At 48.6% G+C, this 20,769-nt stretch overlaps 1 protein-coding gene and 1 pseudogene across 1 annotated transcript in view; one reads left to right on the top strand and one right to left on the bottom strand.

The window, feature by feature from the left end:
• Positions 1-269: 269 nt before the first annotated feature.
• The window catches only part of GRID1 (glutamate receptor, ionotropic, delta 1), a 1,297,277-nt gene continuing 1,276,777 nt past the window's right edge, over positions 270-20,769 (top strand). Inside the window, exons 1-2 of the mRNA XM_006901020.1 lie at positions 270-449; positions 2,453-2,608. Of these exons, the coding sequence (XP_006901082.1) occupies positions 371-449; positions 2,453-2,608 (235 nt within the window). The 5' untranslated portion in view covers positions 270-370. The remainder of the gene's footprint in view (positions 450-2,452; positions 2,609-20,769) is intronic.
• On the bottom strand, positions 18,571-20,397 carry LOC102865096 (annotated as a pseudogene).

Raw genomic sequence — 20,769 nt, 5'->3', positions numbered from 1 at the left:
GGGGGCTCAGACGCACAGCGAGACCGGAGCCGCCACGCCGGCCCGGTGGCCACCACCTCCTCCGCCACCTGAGCCTCGGGAAGCACCGCCGTCGCCTCCGCCGCTGCGCGCCGCCCCCGCCCCACTGGGCCTGGGCTCGGGCTGCCTGCGCCGCCGCAGCCACCACTGGAGCCGGAGCGGGAGCCCGACTGCTCGGGGCTGGGCTGGGGCGGGAGCCGAGCGCAGGGGCGGGCGCGCGGGGAAGGCGCACAGGCGGGCTTGGCTTTCTCGGGGAGTGGCCGAGACTGCACCGGGACCGGCGCCTCCCCTTCTCCGCGCTGCCCTTGGCCTCGCCCCGGGCCCGGGCGAATGAGCCTCGCGCCCGGGGGACATGGAAGCACTGACGCTGTGGCTTCTCCCTTGGATATGCCAGTGCGTGTTGGTGCGGGCCGATTCCATCATCCACATCGGTGAGCACGGCGGGAGGCCAGGCTGAGCTGGGCGGGGGCCCGCGGGGGCCCTGGCGGCGGAGGGGTGCGTGGCGCCTAAACTTGGGGCCCTCGGAGGGGCCCTGCAGGTAGTACTCACTGGAAGGGCCGCTCCGCGCCGCCCCATAGAGCGACTACGTACCGGCTGCGCCACGCTACCAATAGCCCCTCACCCCCCCCTACTTCCCGCCCCGGGCTCCGATCCCCATGCGTATCCCTGCGGCCTCTGCTGCCACTTAGGGCCGTGGCTGCAGAGACCCTGGTTCTGGACGCGTTTCCAGACCAGATCCTGGACCAGGGCCGTCCGTTGACTGGGCAGTCCAGAGTAGCCGAGAGGGCGGAGAGGGCAGGGAGAGGGGGAGCCGGACCGACACGGGGCAGGCTCCGAGGTGGGACGCGCCAGGAAGGAGTGTGGGCGGTGGTGTTGTCAGTTTGTGCGCTGTGGTGTACTGTGTTGGTGTCACTGCGAGGGGGCGTTGGGACATCTGAGCGTGTGTTGGTGCGTGCACGCCTGTCAGCCTGTTAGAGTGTACTCAGTCCACTTGAGTGTGTGCGCGCGCCCCGCTTTGTAGCCACTGCAGTTACATCCTGGACGGCCCCAGAGTTTCCCAAGGTCTAAGTCTTGGGTTTGCAAGTCGGGATCGTGGGAGCCAATGGAAGAAGTGTTGGCGCGGGGGAAGGGCACTGTGCGGGAAGGGAACGAGGAAAACAGATCTCGGAGAGAAGAAACGAGAGCTGAGGGGGGCGCTCGACGGAGGAGTGGGTAGGAATTGGGAGGAATCCCCGAAAGTTGGATGGTGTAGGGGTGTCAGGGCGGCCCACTTGGAGTGCCTCTGCAGTCGCCTTTCCGGAACTTGGGAAAGATGGGCAGCTCCGAGAAGCAGGGGGTTGGGTAGCGTGAGACGGCGGGGGTGGCAGGGCCGGAGTGAAGGGGATGGAATCGGGTGGGGAGGGACAGGGCCCAGTCCATCTCCGTCGTCCCACAGACATGCCAGGGATCAGATTTGCCTCCTCAACTCGGGGCGTGGGTCCTGAAATCAGCATTGCGTCTCCATCAGGCCTCTCCCTCCTGTCCAGCCTCATTTAGGAGATCACCCGGCTAACCTGACACCGCGACAGCTCAGGCGAGTCGGAGAAGCTGGGCTCTGAGCTCGGCCGGCCCCGCTGTGTTAAGGGTGCTCTGGAGGACTGTCCACAGTCTAGCAGATCTTTTCAAAAGCCCCTGCTTCTTGATCCCTTTCACCCTTGCTGTGTTAGAACGCAGAGGAATCTAGGAATCCTTTGGCGCTGACATACAGGTAGAAGCGGAGACGGAAGGAAGGAAGGAAGGGAGAAAGGGAGGGAGGGAGGAAGGAAGGGAGGGAGGGAGGGAGGGAGGAAGGAAGGAAGGAAGGAAGGAAGGAAGGAAGGAAGGAAGGAAGGAAGGAAGGAAGGAAGGAAGGAAGGAAGGACGCCGAGCCCAGGCTGCATACAAGAGAGAGAGCTTTGTGCCCGCGACAGCCCTTGCTCGTTCGGGTCTGGGGCTACTGGCTCTCAGGTTCCTCCGTAAAGAAGCCACTAGGCCCAGGAAAGCTGGCCGTGCTTCGGCTTCCTCCACTGGAGGTGAGGGCAGACCCTGGGAGAATGTGGGAGATACTGCCCTCTTCAGCGAACTTTGCAGCTGCTGGAGTACAACTGGGCATTTGGGTGCTGCCTAACGCCACCCCAGCGGGGCCTCACTCATAGCGTGGCGGCACAACTAGGACGTGGGACACGTGGTGCCTTGGCTGTGAGACTCATGTGTGACCTGGTGGCAGCATGTGTGAAGCTCCAGTGTAGCTCGTGCCAACTATATGCACATGTGCGCTGTGAGTGTTGACTTGAGAAAGCCTTGACTGCCCTCCCAACTCTGAGGAGCAGTGTGCTTGCCAGCGCAGTGACCAGGGCTGAGCGAGCAGGGGAGGATGCCTCTCCAGGCCCTGTCTTGACTCTTCTTTCTCCCCCAGGTGCCATCTTCGAGGAGAATGCGGCCAAGGACGATCGGGTGTTCCAGCTGGCCGTGTCCGACCTGAGTCTCAACGATGACATCCTGCAGAGCGAAAAGATCACCTATTCCATCAAGGTCATCGAAGCAAACAACCCGTTCCAGGCGGTGCAGGAAGGTGAGTGGGCTTATCCGCGCAGCAATGGACATTAGCGGTGTGCTATGAGCTGTGAGCCTATGAGCTGTGAGCCGGGCTTGGAGCTCGGAGCAGCAGCGCAGAGAATAGCCTGGAGCAAAGGGCTGGATCCGAGTGTTTGTGAGCGCAGGGAGCTGGCTCCGTGCGTGTGCGCACGGTGTTGCAGAACTCCTGTCCCGCTCAGTGGGAGCTTGTGCGCACATCCAGGCTTTGTTTCTCCCGGGTTTGCAAGTGGGCGTGCCTTCATCTCTGGTGGCCTCGTGCGCGGCGCGCGAATCCGCCCGCTCGGCCTTCTTTTCCCAGCGCCGCCTCTGGGGCGTCTTAGAAGGCAGATATTATCCAGGTTCCTTTTCCTCTCTCTGCTTCGCAGAAGGTTTCTTTGTGGCTGTGCGGCTGTGGGCTGACCGGAGGTGGGCGCTGTTTGCCCGGGAGCCGAGCGGAGTCGGGCTATGGGGGCTTCAGGAAGACCTCATCTTCCCCAGGCAGTCCTTGGCGCTGCCCGTGCCTCTGAGTGGACCTACCTGTTAGGGCAACAGGTGGATGACAAAGCTCCAGCGGCATTGACTCCTCCCCTTTCCCACTCCATCTGCCTGAGGCCTCTGGAACCTAGCGCAACTCCTTGCTTCTTAATTAGGGTGCAGGGCTTTCTGATGAATAGCTGCCCAGCTTCTATCCCCCCATCCACCTTGCTCCTCAAAACTATAGGTTAGGTTCTGAGGCCCACAAACGTGCAAGAGTTTTAAGGATACTAGGGTACAGCTTGTGACCTGGGAGGCAAGACTTCTTGGCTAGACGATCTGCTCTGTTGGTGAAGGTAGCACAGCGTAGGCTGCCTGAGAGTGGTGGTCCCGGTGTTCCAAGACCAGAGCACCCTTGACTGCCTTTGACTCAGGATCCCCTGTGCATTTGGAGGATAGCATAACTTATTACTCTGCTCTGGTCTGGGCCCAGAAAGTGGGAGCTGATGCTGAGGAGGATTTTTGTTCTAAGGAGAGGTCTTTTGGGAGGCTCTTTTCTTGGGGTAGTGGAGGTCTCAAGGGACTGCTCAACTCAGGTGCTTGAAGTCTGGAGGTGGTTTTACAGACCTGGAGGCCTGGGCTCTTTGGGGTGGTGATGAGTGGGGCAAGATCTTGGGCCTGTTGTGGGGAATTCTGCTTCCTACCTAGTGGATGTCCCTTGTCCTGTCATCATTCAGGCTCCAGGAGGGATCCCTGCTGGATTTTGATGTTTTGATGTGCCCCTAGATGCCCCTTTCTCCTGGGCTGCTTTTGTGTCCTCACTCATCTTGTTGCAGGCTCCAGGTGCAGAGCCTTCGAGAGCAATGGTGACCCTGAGGAGGTGTTGCTTGGGGAGAACGTTTCACACTCTGCCAGGTGCCTTCTGCTCCTGTGACTGTCTCCATGCACCCTAGCTGCTGACATTCACTTTCTGTGTTCTCTAGCTGCAAGCACACCAGGAGCTGAGTATGAGGGACCCTGTTTTGCTCCCATCTTAGTGACTGACATGCTTTGCTTCAGCTGACCCTCCTCTGAGGTATGAGGTCCACTGCATGATGCTCATTGCCACCTTCCTCTGACCCCTCCCTGGGGGCGAGAGCTTCTGCTCTGGCAATATTACTGCCACAGGCAGGGAGTGTAGGCAGATGCCCTGGGGTCTGGAAGGTGGCTTCTGGACAGGTCATCTCTGTTCCAGAGAGTACAGCTACAGCCCATTTTGTCATTTGAGAATGAAGCTCCTAGTGTTGTGGATGTATTGAATCTGATATTTCATGGAGAACCTCCCGTTTTTTTTAACTGTTGTCAACTAAGTGGACCCTTTAAACATCATACTGTTATGTGCTGCTGAGTCAAGACCCTCCAGCGGCTTTTCAGAGGCAATCAATTACATGGGAGGAGATTGCCCTTTCTTCTCTTGCAGAGTAGCGGATGGATTTAAACTTTGGGATTACAGTGAAGCTTCTACCACTAGGCCATAAGAGCTCTCATACATTGTAAGTTAAATAAAATTAGCATTATTCAGGCCCCAACTGTCCTGGAGACCTAAGCCCTTCTTGCCTTAGACTTTGTTTTCATGTGTCTTGTTTTTCCTACAAGTGTGGCTGGAAACCTGCTTTAGGTTCTGATAATGGCAGGCTGTTATGCTTTTAGAGGGCTGTGAGATGAGAGTGTGTGTGCATGATTGGAGCTAGGATTCTGATGGCTGACTACTGCTTGGCCAAAGGGGTACTGGCCAGGTCTCATTGCTGGGCTGCTTGCTGCTTATGTGTTTTGGGCACATGTTTTCACCTTAATGTATTACGTGAGAAGAACTGCACAGCATTATCCATGACCTTGCACAGCCCTTGGATGCCTCGTAGGGAAGGGAGCAATTGGCCTCCCATCATTGGGGATAGCTGGCCCCTGGTGGTCTCCATGGCAGAGAAGGCAGTGCTTGGAGGTTGTGTCTCCTGCATGGGGCATATGCTCTGTGGGGATGCTGGTGCCTTCCTCTGCCAGGCATCTGCTTGATGAGTGTCATGGTCCTTTCCTGGGCCTGGACAATTGTTGCATCAGGGTATAGGGTAGGAGGAAAGGAAAGGGGGGAGTGGCCAGGAAGGAATGACCCAGGTAGATAGAGGTTCCACTTCTGTCGTGTCTGGAATGGTCAGTTATAGCTGACTTGAAGTGGCCTGAAGTTAACATTGGTGTTGCCCTGCTTTATTTTGAGTGGTATCACCTTTCAGGGCTAAGGTCCCACAGAGCTCTGTCTAGAAACTTGCTCACTGTGAGGCATTAGGGACTCTCAGTGGACCCTGAGCTTCCAGCCCTGTGTGTGTTAAAGGAGGACCCTTACTGTACCTGTCTTATGGGGTTACTGTGAGAACTGTGTCAGGCAACATGCACAGGCCTGAAAAGGCCCCTTACATACCTTGGCTTAACTGTGAGTCCATGTTTGTTCTTTTGATTGTTTACACTTTCAGAATAAGAAGTTTATTTCTTTTCTTTTTTTTTTTTTTTTTGCAGCTTCATGGTTGGTTTTAGAAGTTTATTTCTTAAGCTGGTAAATTCCTTGAGAACAGACTCTAAATGACCTTTTCTTTTCCAACTTTTTACTTCTTTCTCTGATGACAAAAGAAATTCACCTTTACAATGAACATTCAGTAAATGAAATGTGTGAAAAGACAAGGAGGGAGTTTCTACTCATTATAGAAAACATGAAAGGTTCTGGAAAGCATCAAGATGCAGAACAAAATTGTCCTGCATCCTACACTGTTGTTTCCTCCTAGTCGCTCCATCCTGCCTGGAGTTTCTAAGTGCAGAATGCCTCTGTTCTGTTCAGCTTCATCTCCCACTAATTCTTTTACCATCACATCGACTTTTTCTGAAACCACAGTGAACTATTTGTAAACATGATTTTTAGTGGCTGAGTATATTTTTCAGTGTTTAAAATTATTTTTTATAAAAATGGAATAATTTGTGCTGATGTGTACAGAATTAAGTATTACCAAAAGACCCAAAATATTCTACTTGATATGTTGGCTCTAAGATTTGTAGCTATAATTTCTCTGAGGCTGTTTTACAAAAGGTTCTTAGAAATGCTGTATTCTAAGGTAGTTGACCAGGTTCTTTGAAAGAATAGATCATATCTGCTAAAAAAAAAAAGCATGGGGTGAAAATGTAAACTTGGTGAATAATAATACAAAATAATACTTAATTCTCAAGAAAGCTGCATTTTTTACCCCTGTGTGTAGTGGACTCTGGCACTCATGTAGTCCCCTAGGTTTAATGACAGAGTGCAGGCAGGAATAATCAGAAAGGTGCATTTTGAGTTTCATTAGTGAAGCTGTATTAACAATGAATGTGAAGATTTGTATTTTAGTTATTTGAATATATATTAATCTATTAAATAAAAAAAGTTTCATATTGTTTTAAGGTGCCTTCTCTTGTTATAAATAAACAAGAGAACTGGCTGAACAAGAGTTATTTTTCATAGAATTATCTTTCACTGTGGGTAAAAGATGTGAGTTAATTGGCCATGCTGAAGGTATGTGCGATGGTGTGATGAGATAACAATTTTAGGGCAGACACAGGAAAAATGAATGTTTGTTAGGTAATAGTCATTTTACAATGTGCACAAAAGTGTTTTAGGAAGACAAGGTAAAAATTACACAGGAGTAGTTAGACCATTCACAGAGTAAAACAATGAAATACAATAATACAATGCATGGAACTTGTAAGTACTTAGTGGTCTCTGTCCTTTCAGAAAAACCCTCTCTGGGGTAGTCACACCAAGGCTGCTCACTAACCATGTCAATCAGCAACTCCCTGCTATCATCCCTCACTAAGCTCCGATGCCTCTGGTCTCTTACTCACCGCTCCAAATCACATGTTCTGCTGGGGCTAGGCTGTTGCAGTCCTTCCTGGCAGACAGGGATGCAGGATTCTTTGCCCTGGCCAGAGTGAGTTAGCATAATCCTTAAACTGCTGTGGGCTTATTGGTACCACTCCCCGCCCCCCCGTCATGGACTGCCAAGAAAACAAATAGATTCATCCTAGAGAGAGTTAAACCAGGCTGCTCCTTGGAGGCAAGGATTCTGGGGCTTCGCCTGACATACTTTGGACATGTTGTAAGGAGAGACAGGTCTTTGGAGAGGGACATCATGCTGGGCAGAGTGGAGGGACAGCGCAGGAGGGGGAAGACCGTTTATGAGGTGGATTGATTTAGTGACTGGGGTAATCGGGATGGGTGTGTCAGAGGCAGTGAGATTGGCACAGGATAGAGCAGGGTTTAGGGCTGTTGTACACAGGGTCGCTATGAGTCACAAACGACTCAACGGCACATAACAACAACAACAACAACACACAGATTTATTTGGTTGGAACAGTAGTCTTAGAATTTTTACAAATCTTACAGTTCTGGAGGTCAGAAGTGAGCAATGGGTTCCCCTAGGCTAACATCAGGTTTAGCAGGGCTGTGGCCCATCTAAGAGCTCGAGAACAGAACTCACTTGTTTTTGCTTGGAGAAACCCCGAATATTCCTTGCCTCCTTCTTCATCTTCAGTGTCAGCAATGACAGATCCTATTCTTCTTATCTTGCATCACTTTTTCTTTGCTTCTGTCTCTTGCAGTCTCCTCTACTACTCTGACTCTCTGCATACCTCATCCACTTTTTTGATTGTTTATTTTGTTGTTGGAAATATACATAACAAAACACATACCAATTCAAATTTCTTATACAATTCACTGATAGTGACAGTCTCACTTTTCATTTATTTTTTGATTGGAAATTTACAAAGCATATTGGTTTTATATTGAATCATTCTCCACATATAGCATGAATTATAATACGCACAATGTAGTGTTATTTAGTGGGGAACTTTCTCCACTTCCTACCTGTGACTCTCATTTCTGTTCATCCTCTGTCCTACATCTCCTTGCCTTCTGGACTTTGTTGTTGTTATGTGCCATTGAGTTGCTTGCAACTCATAACGACTTTATGTACAATAGCTCTGAACCCTGCTTATCCTGAGCCAATCTCACTATCTCTGACACACTTAACCCCATTACCCCAGTCTCATCTGGGGTTTTTTTCTCCTGCACTGTCCCTCTTACTTTTCCAAGCATGATGTCCTCCTCCAAGGTCTGGTTCCTCCTGGCCACATGCTCAAAGTATGTGAGATGGAGCTTCAAAATCCTTGCCTCCAAGTAGCAGGCTGGTTACACCCTCTTAGAACAGATCTGTTTGTTCTCTTGTCAGTCTATATGTTCAATACTTTTACCCAGCAACACAACTCAAAGCTTTGCTTCAATTTTTCTTCTATCATCTTTAGTCACTATTCAGTTCTCTGATGCATAACAAGTAATTGTGAAGACCATAGCCTGGATTGGGGGACACCTTAATCTCTCTATACTAGCATCATTGCTCCTCAGTACTCTGTCTGGGCTTTCTTTTTGGGGAAATGCTGCTCTCTTGACCTTATGTGGTTGGCTGTTTTAAGGAGTGAGTGCCTCCTTAGTGGTTTTGGTCACCTTAAAGGCCTGCCTTTTGCTTGATAGAAGTTGAACCACAGGAGTGCATTCTGTTCCAAATTCAAAGAATGACATCATCTGAGGGCTTCTGTCAGACCAGTAAGCATGCCCGTTACTATATTTTTTTAGTTTGCCTCCACATTTCACCCCAGTTTATCCAGGGTCTTCTCCTATGAGCCTTTGAGAGTGTTTATTGGTGATACTGGGCACCATCTAAGTTCTTCTGATCTTGGATCATGGAAGTTGAGGTTCTCATTGTCCATTAGTCAGTTAAACCAATTGATTCAATACATCTTTGTTTTTCTTTCCTCTTCTTTGTTCCAAACAGGGAGACACCAGTATTTACACCTTACATGGCTATTAACAAGCTTTTCAGACCTGAGTTCTACTCACAAAGTAGCATGTAGAACATTGTAGATTATGCCAGTTGGTTTTAATGTTCCCCAAGACTGTGATACTCAGGCCCCAGGACCAGCAGCTTAGCCTCACGGGTGTTTGGTTATGATTAAAATGTTCACAAAACATTGTGCCTTGTTGGCTCTGCTAAATATGTGGATGAACTCATAGCATATACTTCTATTATGAATGTAGAAACATCACTTGCCATACCTTTATGTGATCTTGGGCATGGTCCTTCTTGCCTGTCTGGTGTTCTGGCCTATCTCCCTGTGTGTCTGCTGTTGACTGCACTTCTTGTGTACCTCTGCGCCTGCTCTTTTTTTAGTGATATATATCATCATCCAGGAAGTGTTTTTGGGTTAAGGTTTACAGATGATCTCAGAGCAGTAGTTCAAGGATTTTATCTAGTCTTCATGGCTCCAAAAAGTCTGGAGCCTATGAGAATTTGAAATTCTGTTCTGCACTTCCCCTTTTGTGATCACAATCCTTTTATAGGATCATGAATAAAAAATTCCATATTGGTACCAACCACCATCCAGTTCTTCTGGTTTTAAGGAAAAGGAGGTAGCAACTGATAGAGGCAGTGACCCACAGGTTAACGTTCTTTCTCCTAATTTTGACTCTCTATCCTCCACTCTTGGTTGCTCCAAGTGAATATAGACCAATTGTTTTGCCTTGAATGGCTACATGCAGCTTTCAGACGTCAGGCACAATTCCATAAACTAAGCAAATGAACAGATAGAATAAAAGCAGTAAGCACATTAATTGGGCCAGTAAATGGGATTTACTCATGAAACCATGACCCTGACTGTGCAAAACCAAGGAAACAAATCTCGTGAAGTGTTTGCACATGAGGTGCCTTAGCAGCTGCTCTTTTCTGTTGTTGTAAATACATCTCTCACACAACTTTCGCCAGTTCACCCTTTCACAAGCATACAACTTCTAGACCAGAGTTACAATAACTAACTGTGCAGCTTTATACAAAATGAGATTTTTCTGTTGTCAAAAACTGACTTCGTATACCATGAACAATAACTCCTTTTTTCTCCCTCCTGCTAGGCCTTGGTTATACTAAGAAGGTTTAGTCTCTATATTTTTGCCTTTCCTTGTCTTTTTGTGTGTTGTTGTTCTTAGGGGCTGCTTAGCCCACTATGACTTATAGTGACCCTGTGCGCAGCAGATTTAGACCTTGCCCTTTCCTGTGCCATGATCTGTGATGTGCTCAAGCCCATTGCCTTTTTATGAGTGAGGTGAAATACACTTTTATATAGATTCACTACTTGTCCTTTGTGACTGACTGGCTTTGCTCAGCATGATGGTGTTGAGCTCCATCCACTTTGTAATAGGCAACAGGATTTCGTTTCTACTTCTGGCTGAGTAACATTCTGCTGTGTGTGTAAGCACTTGATTTCGTTTATCTGTTCCCCTTGATGGGCATTTAGGTTATTCTCAACTTTTGGCTATTGTTAATAGGGCTGCAATGAACACTTGTACCAGCCTTTGGGTCTCTGCTTTCACCTCTTTCGCATTATATTCATAGGTTTTGAATTGCTAGATCATAGGGTAGTTCTATTTTTTGTTTTCTTTGTGAAACAGGCACACTGTTTTCCAAAATAGTGGTAATATTTTGTATTCCTATCAGCATTGGATAAATGTTCCAGTTTCCCTAGAGTTTCACAGAACAACATTTGTTATTTTGGTTGCTTTTTGTTTCTTTATTCTTGGTTGACTCTTAGGCCTCTGGCCCATGCCTTACCATAGCCCACAGTCGACTTTCCTACATTCTTGTAGTGGCCAGGTCAAAACTTTGTAGCCATGTCTCCTTCAGTAGCCACCTTCCCTTCACATGGCCTCTCACTGCCCAGAAGATGGGCCACCAGAACACTTGGGACATTCAGTACTACCTGTAAAACAGTTTCAAACCCAGCCTGACTGGAGATGCAATTCCTTCTAGTTTATCCTCTTGGAAAAGCCCGTCTTTGTCCTTATCCTTTGTTTCTCCCCTTTGCTTCTTGTGTCACTCAGGATAGGCTGGGTTCTGCTGCCCTAACACATAGTCCAGCATTGTGGCTCTGTGTCTGTAATTGGTTAGTAGGGAACAACTCTGTCAGGAGGGAGTGGCTCTGTGTCCATGATTGGTCATGGGGAGCTGGGCTTGTCTTGTAGAGGGCACAGCCACCAATTTGAGTGTTGCAGTTTTTGTGCTGAGGTGGGGAGGAGGAGTGTCCTGGAGCGGCCAGCTGCAGGTGACAACGCCATCACTTTTGCTTGTGACTCACTGTCCAAGGGCTCTGCATAGCTTTCAGGGACCTGGAAAGTGGGGATGACTGAAGACATCCAGTGAACAGAACAGCACAAGTGCTTTCACCCTCTTCATATTGAGATAGGTCCCCTGTTTCTCTGGAGACTAAGGGAAACAACAGTTTTAGATAGCTCTCACTCAGCCTCAAGGCTGGCCTCTCTCTGGTCACTTCTCTTTTGGCCTTCTCTTCCTGTTCCTCTGCTCCACAAAAATCTAGTGGCCTGTAGAAGGTGAGAGGCCAGGTCTTCTAGCTGGCCTGTGGTGGTGTTTACACAGCTCTCAGGAGCCTTGAGCTCAGCATTTCCTAGAAGGTATGACCCCAAGCCCCAGTGTGGCCAGGGTACATAACCTCTGCTGGCTGGATAGTGGCACTGCTGTACCTCCACTGCCTCAGCCTCACACAGATCCCTAACTTATTCAGACCTGGGACTCCTTACCCCTGGTTCCCTCCGTGGACAGTGTGACTCTCACTAACAGCATTGACTGGCCTTGAAGTGACTTGTCACTGTCGGGGCTGACCCAAGGCAGCTCCTTCTCTGGAGGTGCTGGCTCAATCTGTATACATGCTGGCCACTTCTCTGGGTGCTATCCTCTCTACTGAGCGGTGTGTTCATTCCTGTGAGCTGTGTTCTTCGAGGGATTTCTCCTGGTCTGTGAACAGCCAGTTTCCTGACTAGTGACTGTAATGGGAAGAAGACTCAGAACTCTCCCGTTTGAGACCCAACATTGTAGCTGGGCAGTGACCAAAAGGGCCTCATCTGTCTCATTCAGGGTCTGTTCTGTGGCTGGGGCCTCACTTGTCTCATTCAGGGTCTGTTCTGTGGGTGGGACCTCACCTGTCTCTTCCAGGATCTGTTCTGTGGGTGGGGCATGAGACAGGGCCTCACACACCACCCTGTGTGGTGTCCCAATCTCATGCAGCCTTGTCAGTTCTGAATGCCTCTAGCAGGGTCTGTGGTGGCTCAGCCCCAGCCCCTGAACTCAGCAGGTTCACCTTGTCTGTTTGGTGTATAAGAGTCAGATACCAGCTCTGTGCAGTCTTGCAAAAGCCATGTTGCTTCTTTAAGTTTCAGTCTCACTGTGCATGGGGTTCTTGTGAACAGAGGGTCCTGCGATGTGTGCTTGGAGGGCAGTGCTGACTGACTTGTTGAGTACGGTGGATATGTGCTTAGATTTAAGGGATGGATGCTGGCATCTTGCGGATGTGAGTGGGTGCCAGCACCTCTGTGCTGTGGTCACCAGCTTCCTGCTGTGATTGGGTGGCTTATTTGAAGTCCATCTTAGGTCTCAACAGAGACACAGTCCCCATCCTTCCCAGGGCTCCAGTGGCTGCATGTTGGCCCAGCCAGTGTGGCCTTCACCCTAGCACTGGAGCCCCAGGCGACTTGGATGGCTTTTCCCACTTACCTTCCATTGTTGCTGCTCTGGCCCTGTGTGCAGGTGGAGGCTGCATCTTACCTGGTCTCTGCTCTTGTCCTGGGTCGTGGGCTTTCTTCCGAATACTGCTCTTGTTCTGGGTTATGGGCTTTCTTCCAAATATGGGCACCGTGCAGGGAGTGAGGGACACGTCCTAGTGCGTGGTCAGGGTTATGGCTCAGAGCCTCACCTCAGCTCTGGGCTGAGCTCCCAGGGCTCCTCTCTCAGTGGGTCCCCACCTCCTGTCCTGGTTATGCCCTCGTGGTGGCCACAGACACCAAAGGTCACACCACCTCAGGCCTAGGGCTGTGCCCCCACCCCCACTTCTCAGCGCCCACTTCCCTTCTCTGTAGACGTCCTCAATACCCATTCCCCTTTTTTGGGACTGCCTTATCACCCACTCCCCTTCTCTGGCAGCCTCCTCAGCACCCACGCCCCTTCCCTGGAGGCCTCTCCAGCACCCACTCCTCGTCTCTTCGGGCCTCCTCAGCACTCCCCACCCACTCAGTGGCCACTGTAGCAATAGCCCGTGTTTTTCTCACCTTTGGGACTCTGCTAATCTCAGGGACCCTGTGGGCTGCCTGCTGTCCTTTAGCTTGTGAACTTGGGTTCCGAGCTCTGTGGGACCCTTTTCTGATCACAGAACATAGAGACGTGCCCAGCCTTCTAGTTATGGGGCCTCTGCTCAGCCCTGGTGAGGGGCTTCTTCTGTCTGACAGAGGCTGTCAGGGCTGAGGGATGGTGTTAATGGACCTGGCCAGGACCTGCCTTCACACCCTCTTCTCTGAGGATAGGCAGGATTCGGTAACCTAGCCTTGGAGAGGGAGCTCTCAGGGTGAGCAGGGCCTACGGGGTGGATTGGGAAGAAGGAACCTTGTTTTTAGGCATTGGGTGGAATCTGTGCAAAGGAACAGTTAAAAGGGAGTGTTTTGAGCGCAGCACAAGCGGGAAGCAATTTTTGGGGCCCCTGATGGGGATGTATTCCATCTGGGGCGATCTAGCGCCTGCTGTCCCAATTTTGGGAAGGGGAGAGGTTTTCAGTAGGCAAAGCTGTGGCCAGGACCGGCTTCCTGGGCTCGCTTCTTTCAGCCACTGGCTGAGGGGACCACTTCCAGGGCACATCCCAGGGCAGTGCTGGGATGGACTCCTGGGCAGCGGCACACGAGGTCCAGGAGTGTGGGAGACAGCCTGCCCCACCCCCAGGCCTGCTCCCCACCTCCCAGCAGTCCTGCACTGTGGGCTCAGCGCTAATTGAATAGAATTCTTCTGGGAGCATGCAGCAGCGCCAGGCTCTGCCTAATCTTGTTACCAGCCCACCTGACAGTCTCATTAAGCGGCTGACTGCTCTGAGAAGTTTTATCTCTGCCATGGGGTGGTAAGGTTCTCCCAGGCTGGACCCAAGGCCAGCCTCTGCCTACCTGCCTTCTACGCAGAGGCCAGGCAGAGGTGGCCCTGCTAGACACTGCAGGCTGCTCCTAATCTGTGATTGCTTGCTGGACTTAATTATTTTTAAGTGATTGACTTCAGGGGTCTCAGAAGGAACGTAAGCTTCCTCACAGGGTGGGGTGGGCAGGAGTGGAGGGTATGGTTTCCAGGCCGGCAGATGCTGCTCTGTGGGAGTGTCCATTCTAGCTGTGCCCAACAGTGAGGGACTGATCCCTGGTGCCTACCTTGCACCCGACAGACACAGAGCTGGGTGTGGCAGGCACAGACAGATGCACTGCAAATGTGATGTGTGGTACAAGAAAGGAGAGCTAGCTCAGTGGGTTGAGGGCATGCAGAGATGCTTCCTAAACTAGCCTAACTTTCAAGAGCAACCAAGGTGGCTTCCTGGAGGAGGTGGCCCCCAAGCCTTGCCTCAGGTGTGAAGTGAAAATTGATCAGTGAAGAAAGGGGAACAGGGTACACTGGGTAGTGGAACTGTTCGTGCAGAGATGTGGAAGTGTAAATTGATTTTGCAGCTTGAGCCCAGCATGGAGACAAAGACTTGTGTGCAGAACTTTGGAACATTCTATAGGAGCAGTTGGGTGGATCTGAGAGGTGGGCAAGCTGGCCTAGTTGGTCACAGCAGTCATTTAGTCCTGATGACGCTTTTCCCAGGAGCCCTGTGCAGTGCCTCTCAGACTGTCTCTGCCCCAGTCCCCTCTGGTCAGAGTGGCCCAAGGACACCTTTGCCCTCCATCTCAGATCAGTGGTGAGGGTGGTACAGACACCCTGGGCAGAGAGCAAGGACAGGTAGGTGCTCCAGGATACCAGCATGTGACTTGTTACCATGGTGACAAGAGACCTCTAGAGTTGTCAGGAGATCTGACTTCTGTGGGCTTGTCAAGATGACTGTACAGTGGCATTTCAGGTGTAAGGACAGGGACTTGCCACCATCTCAGGTCAGACCTGGCAGGTGTGAGGGACCGGTGTCCCACCCCCTGCACTCAGGGCCCACTGGCAGCATTGCCTCTTGCTCACCCTCTTTGGTGTTGAGCCCAGCACTGGTTCTGTTTGTGTGTGGCCCAGGCAGGCTGTGGGAAGTGCTTCTTACTGGCTGTGTGACTCAGGGCATGCTGCCTTATGTTTCTGTGTCTCAGTCTCTTCATCTGTGAAATGAGGATACTGACATCTACCTCGAAGAATTGCTGTAGAACCCAAAGGGATGGTGTATGGACAGGGTCTGCATGCAGTTGATGCTCCTTCATCCTCTGCATATTTGTTTATCAAGAGTTGACCCTGTGCCAGCCACTGTGTCGGGCAAGTGTAAAATCTCCAGCCCCAGTCCCGACACTCAGGGGACGCAGACAAATTGCAGTGCCCATCTTGGCCCTGTATGTTGCGAGTGCTTAATCACTCACCCAGTAGCTGATAGTTGAGAGGTTTAAGCCCCTCAGAGGTACCTCGGGAGATAGGCCTGGAGCTGGCACCAGGGTTACCGTGAGTGGATGTTGCTGGGAGGCAGGCAACAGCAGGCTCCATGCCCAGGTCCTGCCTCCACAAGCCTCAGGAACCAGGCTTCTCACTAGTGTCCTGCTGCAGTGGGCATACCAGACCTTAGCCGGTGAGGGGGAGGCTAGTGCTGAGTGCTGGGCCTGATCCACCATGGAGCTTGGCTGAGGGGACCTCTTCTCCCCTGGTGGTGTCCATCACATGTGGCTATGTCTCTCTATCTCCACATACTTTAGGAGGTGGGTCCTTGGCTGGGCAACCCACACCCACGCTACTTTGGTTCTCCTTTACCTGACAGACATGGGGTTCTGTGATTCAGAGAGTTTGGCAGTGTCCATAGACAGGACACTTCTTCACTCAGGATGTGTGAGTGCCACATCCCTGCCCGGTCCTGGGCCTGAGGCCATCAGGTGTCCCCTGAACCTAGCCGAGTGTGTTCTGACTGAAGGTGTCTTAGCAGTGCTGCATCAGGATGGCAGCTCTGCTTGTCAGTGAGACGGAGCCATGAGGTGCGGGTCTGCTCTTAGCAAACAAAAACTCAAATGGAAGATAATGTTTTTCTTTCTGTGAGTGAGATGGTGGCAGACAGTTAAGCCTGCTGTCTTTTTATAATCGGGTTTAAATTGTTTTAATTATGCAGCCCATATTCTCCCAGTAGATACCATTACTGTGAGTTAATAGACTTTGAAATCTTCTTTTGTTCCATATGCTGTAGATACAGACATTTTTTGGTTAAATGATTATTTTATATATAGAAATCCAGAATACTTGCTATGAGGTAGCATATGATGAGTGTGTTGGGAAATCCTGTTGTGATAGAAGACAGTGAATAAATGTCTTTGGAAAGAGCCCAACAACACTCTCAGACTGAATCCTGAGGCCCTCACCAGGTCCTGGCAGAGCTGGAGGGTCATGGACACAGTATAACAGGCATCCCCATGCCTCACCTCACCAGAACCACACAGAGCTGGAGGGTCACGGACACAGTTGTCAGGTGTCTCAGTGGCCGCCTCACCTCACCTCACCTGGTCCACACAGAGCTAGAGGATCATGGACACAGTTGTCAGGTGTCCCTGTGCCCACGTCAACTCACCAGGTCCATGCAGAGATGGACGATCATAGACACAGTGTGTCAGGTGTCTCCGTGCCCACCTCACCTCACCTCACTTCACCTCACCAGGTCCTGGCAGAGCTGGAGGATCATAGACAAAGTGTGTCAGGTGCCCCCATGCCCATCTCAGCTCACTTGGTCCTCGGAGAGCTGGAAAGCACTGGTACAGTGTGTCAGGTATTCCAGACAAGTTTGTTCTTTTCACAGTATGGTAAACCCAGTACTCTTTACCAGCACCACAACTCAAAGGCATTGATTCTTTTTCTGTCATGCTTATTCATGGCCTCACTTTCAGATGCATAGGAAGCAATTGAAAAGACCATGGCTTCCATCAGATACACCTTAGTCTTTAAACTGACATTAGCGTTCGTTAGAACATTCAAGTCCTTGATAGCAGATTTTCCCATTGTAATACATCTTTTGATTTCTTGACTGTTATTACTATGGGTGTTGAAATGAAAGCATTGGCAACTTCAGACTGTTTTCTGTCTGTCATGATGTTGCCTTTTGGTTCAGTGGTAAGGACATTAACAGTGATATTCTTGTGTCATGACTTTTTCTGATCCAACTTGAATTTCTGGCACTTCCCTGTTCCAGCCGTTGTTGAACAATCTTCATCAGGGTTTTACTTTCATGTTGATGTTCCTGAAACTGTTCTGTAATTTCCACATCCTATTAGATCACCTTTTTTGGGGGGGGGAATGGAAACAAATGTAATCTCTTCCAGTCAGCTGGCCAGTGACTTTATATTTGTTGGCAGAGACTGGTAGACGTGTCTAGGAGTGTATCTGTTTACTGAAATATCTCAATTGTCAATCTATGCAGCCTAATGTTTTGCGAATGCCTTCAGTGCAGTTTAGTCTTCTTCCTTCAGGACTGTTGGTTCCTGATCACATGCTGCTTCCTGAAATGATTCAATGTCGATCAGTTCTTTTAAGTACACTAACTCTGTGCATTCCTTCTGTTGTCTTTTGAAGCTTCCTGCATCATCCAAGATTTTTCAAGAAGTTGTATCCTTCAGTATTGCACCTTAAGGCTTGAATTCATTCTTGAGTTGTTTTAGCTTGAGAAATACTGAACTTGTCTTCCCCTTTGGTTTTGTACAAACAAATTTTTCACCCATTCTTCCACCCTCCTCCAATTCATAACGCGTGTCTTCTTTTAGTTTGCTAATTGCAGTACCCATAATGTGTGATAAACCATTCATTCCAAATTGACCTTCCTTTCATTCATTACAGTTCAGTGTTCATTACCTATTCATTTATTCCTTTTTTTTATGTCACATAAGATTTTATTTAGAAAGGAGAAAAAAAACCAAAAGGAATTCTATATTTAAAAAACTAAGTTGCAAAATCACTGAATTAGATTTACAAAGCCCCATCCAATGTAAGATAAAAATATTCATTCCAAGCTACAAAATAAACCAAAAATCTAAATCTTCCTATAGATTCAAAGCTATTCTATTCAGTGACAAAAATATTTAATACTGACCATTTCAAAACTTTTTCATTTATAAACTTAGAAGTTCTCACTTAAACCTGAAAGTGCTGACGTTTTCCCTCCCACATCTGTAGAAAACAACCCCCAGGGCTTCTCCCTTACAAAATGTCTATTCCACTTACCGGAATGTTATTATAAATTTTATATTTGCTAAGTACAATATATTACAAGCAAATAAACTAAACCATATGAATTTCACTTTTTCTTTCTGGGTTCCTCAGACACTGATTAATTTGAACAAATCAGTGACTCTAAACCAAAACCTCAGAAACTTTAATTCATAAAAACATGTACCTTCCCACTGGAATTACCCCCAGCCAATATATACCGAGTTGGATGCATGGCATTGATAGAACACACAGAAACAAGATACTCTCCATCAAGGAAAGAGTGCAGGCACTTTCCTGTCTCCTGGAAGATCTCCACTCTCCGGGGATAGGCCATGCTGCCAACTATGACACAGTCTTCTTGTTTAGGGTCCCACACAGCTCGGAATCTGGTCAGCCAGCGCCCTGTATTGGTGTTATGCCTGATTGTGATGAGGAGAGGAAGATGAGAGGATACACAGCTGCTGTCAAAGATTCTCAGATTACAATCAGCACATGTGGTTACCACTCTGTTACCAGTTACAGGTGAAAAATAAGCAGAAGCAATGCTCTTTGTATGTTGAGTCAAAGAAATCAAAGGCTGTCTTGCCCTGGGACTCAGGTTTCTTGCATCATAAATATGAATATCCCTTAATCCTGCAGTAATAAAATACTGTCTATGCACGGGATGAACATGAATAGTTCTTATTTTTTCCATAGAGCACTTGGTAAGTTTCTCATGAGAAGTTCCAGGTGTCCGTGTATCCACAAGTGACATACTTCCATCCCAGTGTCCTACTACTAAAGTGGAGGCATCTTCTGCCAAGAAGTCAAAGGAAGAAAGGGACGTGCTTTCATTTCTATATACCTCTTCAAAAATAGCTCTGAAAAAATCTCCACAACATAACGTGCCATCATAGCTCAGTGACAGGATGTGGGCTGGATTGGTGGGTGAAAAGTAAAGACAGTTAACTGGCTGACTGTGGGGACGAAAAATATAAACTCCATCTTCTTTAGGATGCTGGGTCAAATCCCAAAATCCAATTTGCCCAGATTTGGTTCCAGCTGCCACCAAAGTTCTAGTTTCTGATGGATGGAGAGCTATAGAAAATACTGAGCCACTGGTAACTTTACAAACAGTATCTTGACTAATCACCATACCACATAAGTTGTTTTTATAGCTTTTAAGGCTAGATAACTCCTTCACTGTATTGTTCCTACTTGTCTTGCTCATTTCTGACCATGTCTGTAGAAATCCTTTAAACACTTCATTGGCATCTTGATTGTCAGGAATCATTTCTAATGGCCCAGGAGGTAACAAAGGATTTTCATCTGCTTGTAATGCGGGCTGGGCTGGCGTTTCTGGTAATGGAACTCCTGAAGGATCTACTCTTAATAATCGCATTGACCTTCTACAGCCAGTCTCATTTTCTCTCTTTTTAGGCTTCTTCCTCTTGGATTCAGAAGGTTGTCTCTTATTTATTATTTCCCGGAGTCTTGCAGCTGACTCAGACAACTGAAGAGATGCAAAAAAGTTTGCATTTTCTGATATGTTCTTTAGTCTCTTCCTTTCATATGGTGACAATTCTGGAAAATCTTCCAGGCCTAGTATGTTATCTTCATCACTGTCACCATCCTGACTGCTTTCTGTATCAACACTGAGATTCACTGTATCTGAAGTGCTCTTGTGTTGGGGCATATTATTTTCAGGATGAGCATCTAAGGATGTTTTGTGGAGAGTAGATTCTGCCCTGGAAGATGTGGCTTCCATTTTTGTAGTTAAAATCCCTCTGTAAACTGTATTTATTTCAGTCTTCACACACAATGCCCCTTGGTCTAACTCTTCATCATTGGGTGGAAAGGCAGCAAGGTGAACCTTAAGCACTTTTTCTAAAACTACCTTTGGTATTGGTTTCAGAGACACGTAAGGGACGTTTTGATTTTCTTTACCTTCATTCACCATCACTTGGGGTTGCTTCTGGGAACCCAACTTCTTGGTCATAGCACGAGACATCTTGCAGTGGTTTAGCAGCTTGTTTCTTCCCGCCTAATTAGGCAGGAGTCCGGGAGGGGTGGGGCCATTTATTCCTTTTTTTTTGCTTTCTTGGCCACCTTACCCCCACAGCCATTCCATTGTTTAAACAGTATTCTTTTATAATATTTATCTTTTTGTGGCCGAGTTATTTCACTCTGTATGATGGCCTCTGAACTCATCCATGCTGTGTAGTGTTTCTCTGATTCTTCTTTATTTTTCAATGCTGTCTTGTATTTCCTGGTAGACTAAAGTTTGTTTTTTTTTTTTTAATTTAGTTTGTTTATTTTTCATTTCAATGAACATCTACAGAGATTTTGGAATTCCATTCATTCATTGTTGCACCCTTCTCCC

The sequence above is a fragment of the Elephantulus edwardii genome, unplaced genomic scaffold, assembly GCF_000299155.1.
Source record: "Elephantulus edwardii isolate Elephantulus edwardi_28Jun2011 unplaced genomic scaffold, EleEdw1.0 scaffold00305, whole genome shotgun sequence".
In the NCBI taxonomy this organism is placed as follows: Eukaryota; Metazoa; Chordata; class Mammalia; order Macroscelidea; family Macroscelididae; genus Elephantulus; species Elephantulus edwardii.
The sequence above is the reverse complement of the archived record's forward strand: the minus strand, read 5'-3'. Positions and strand labels throughout refer to the sequence as shown.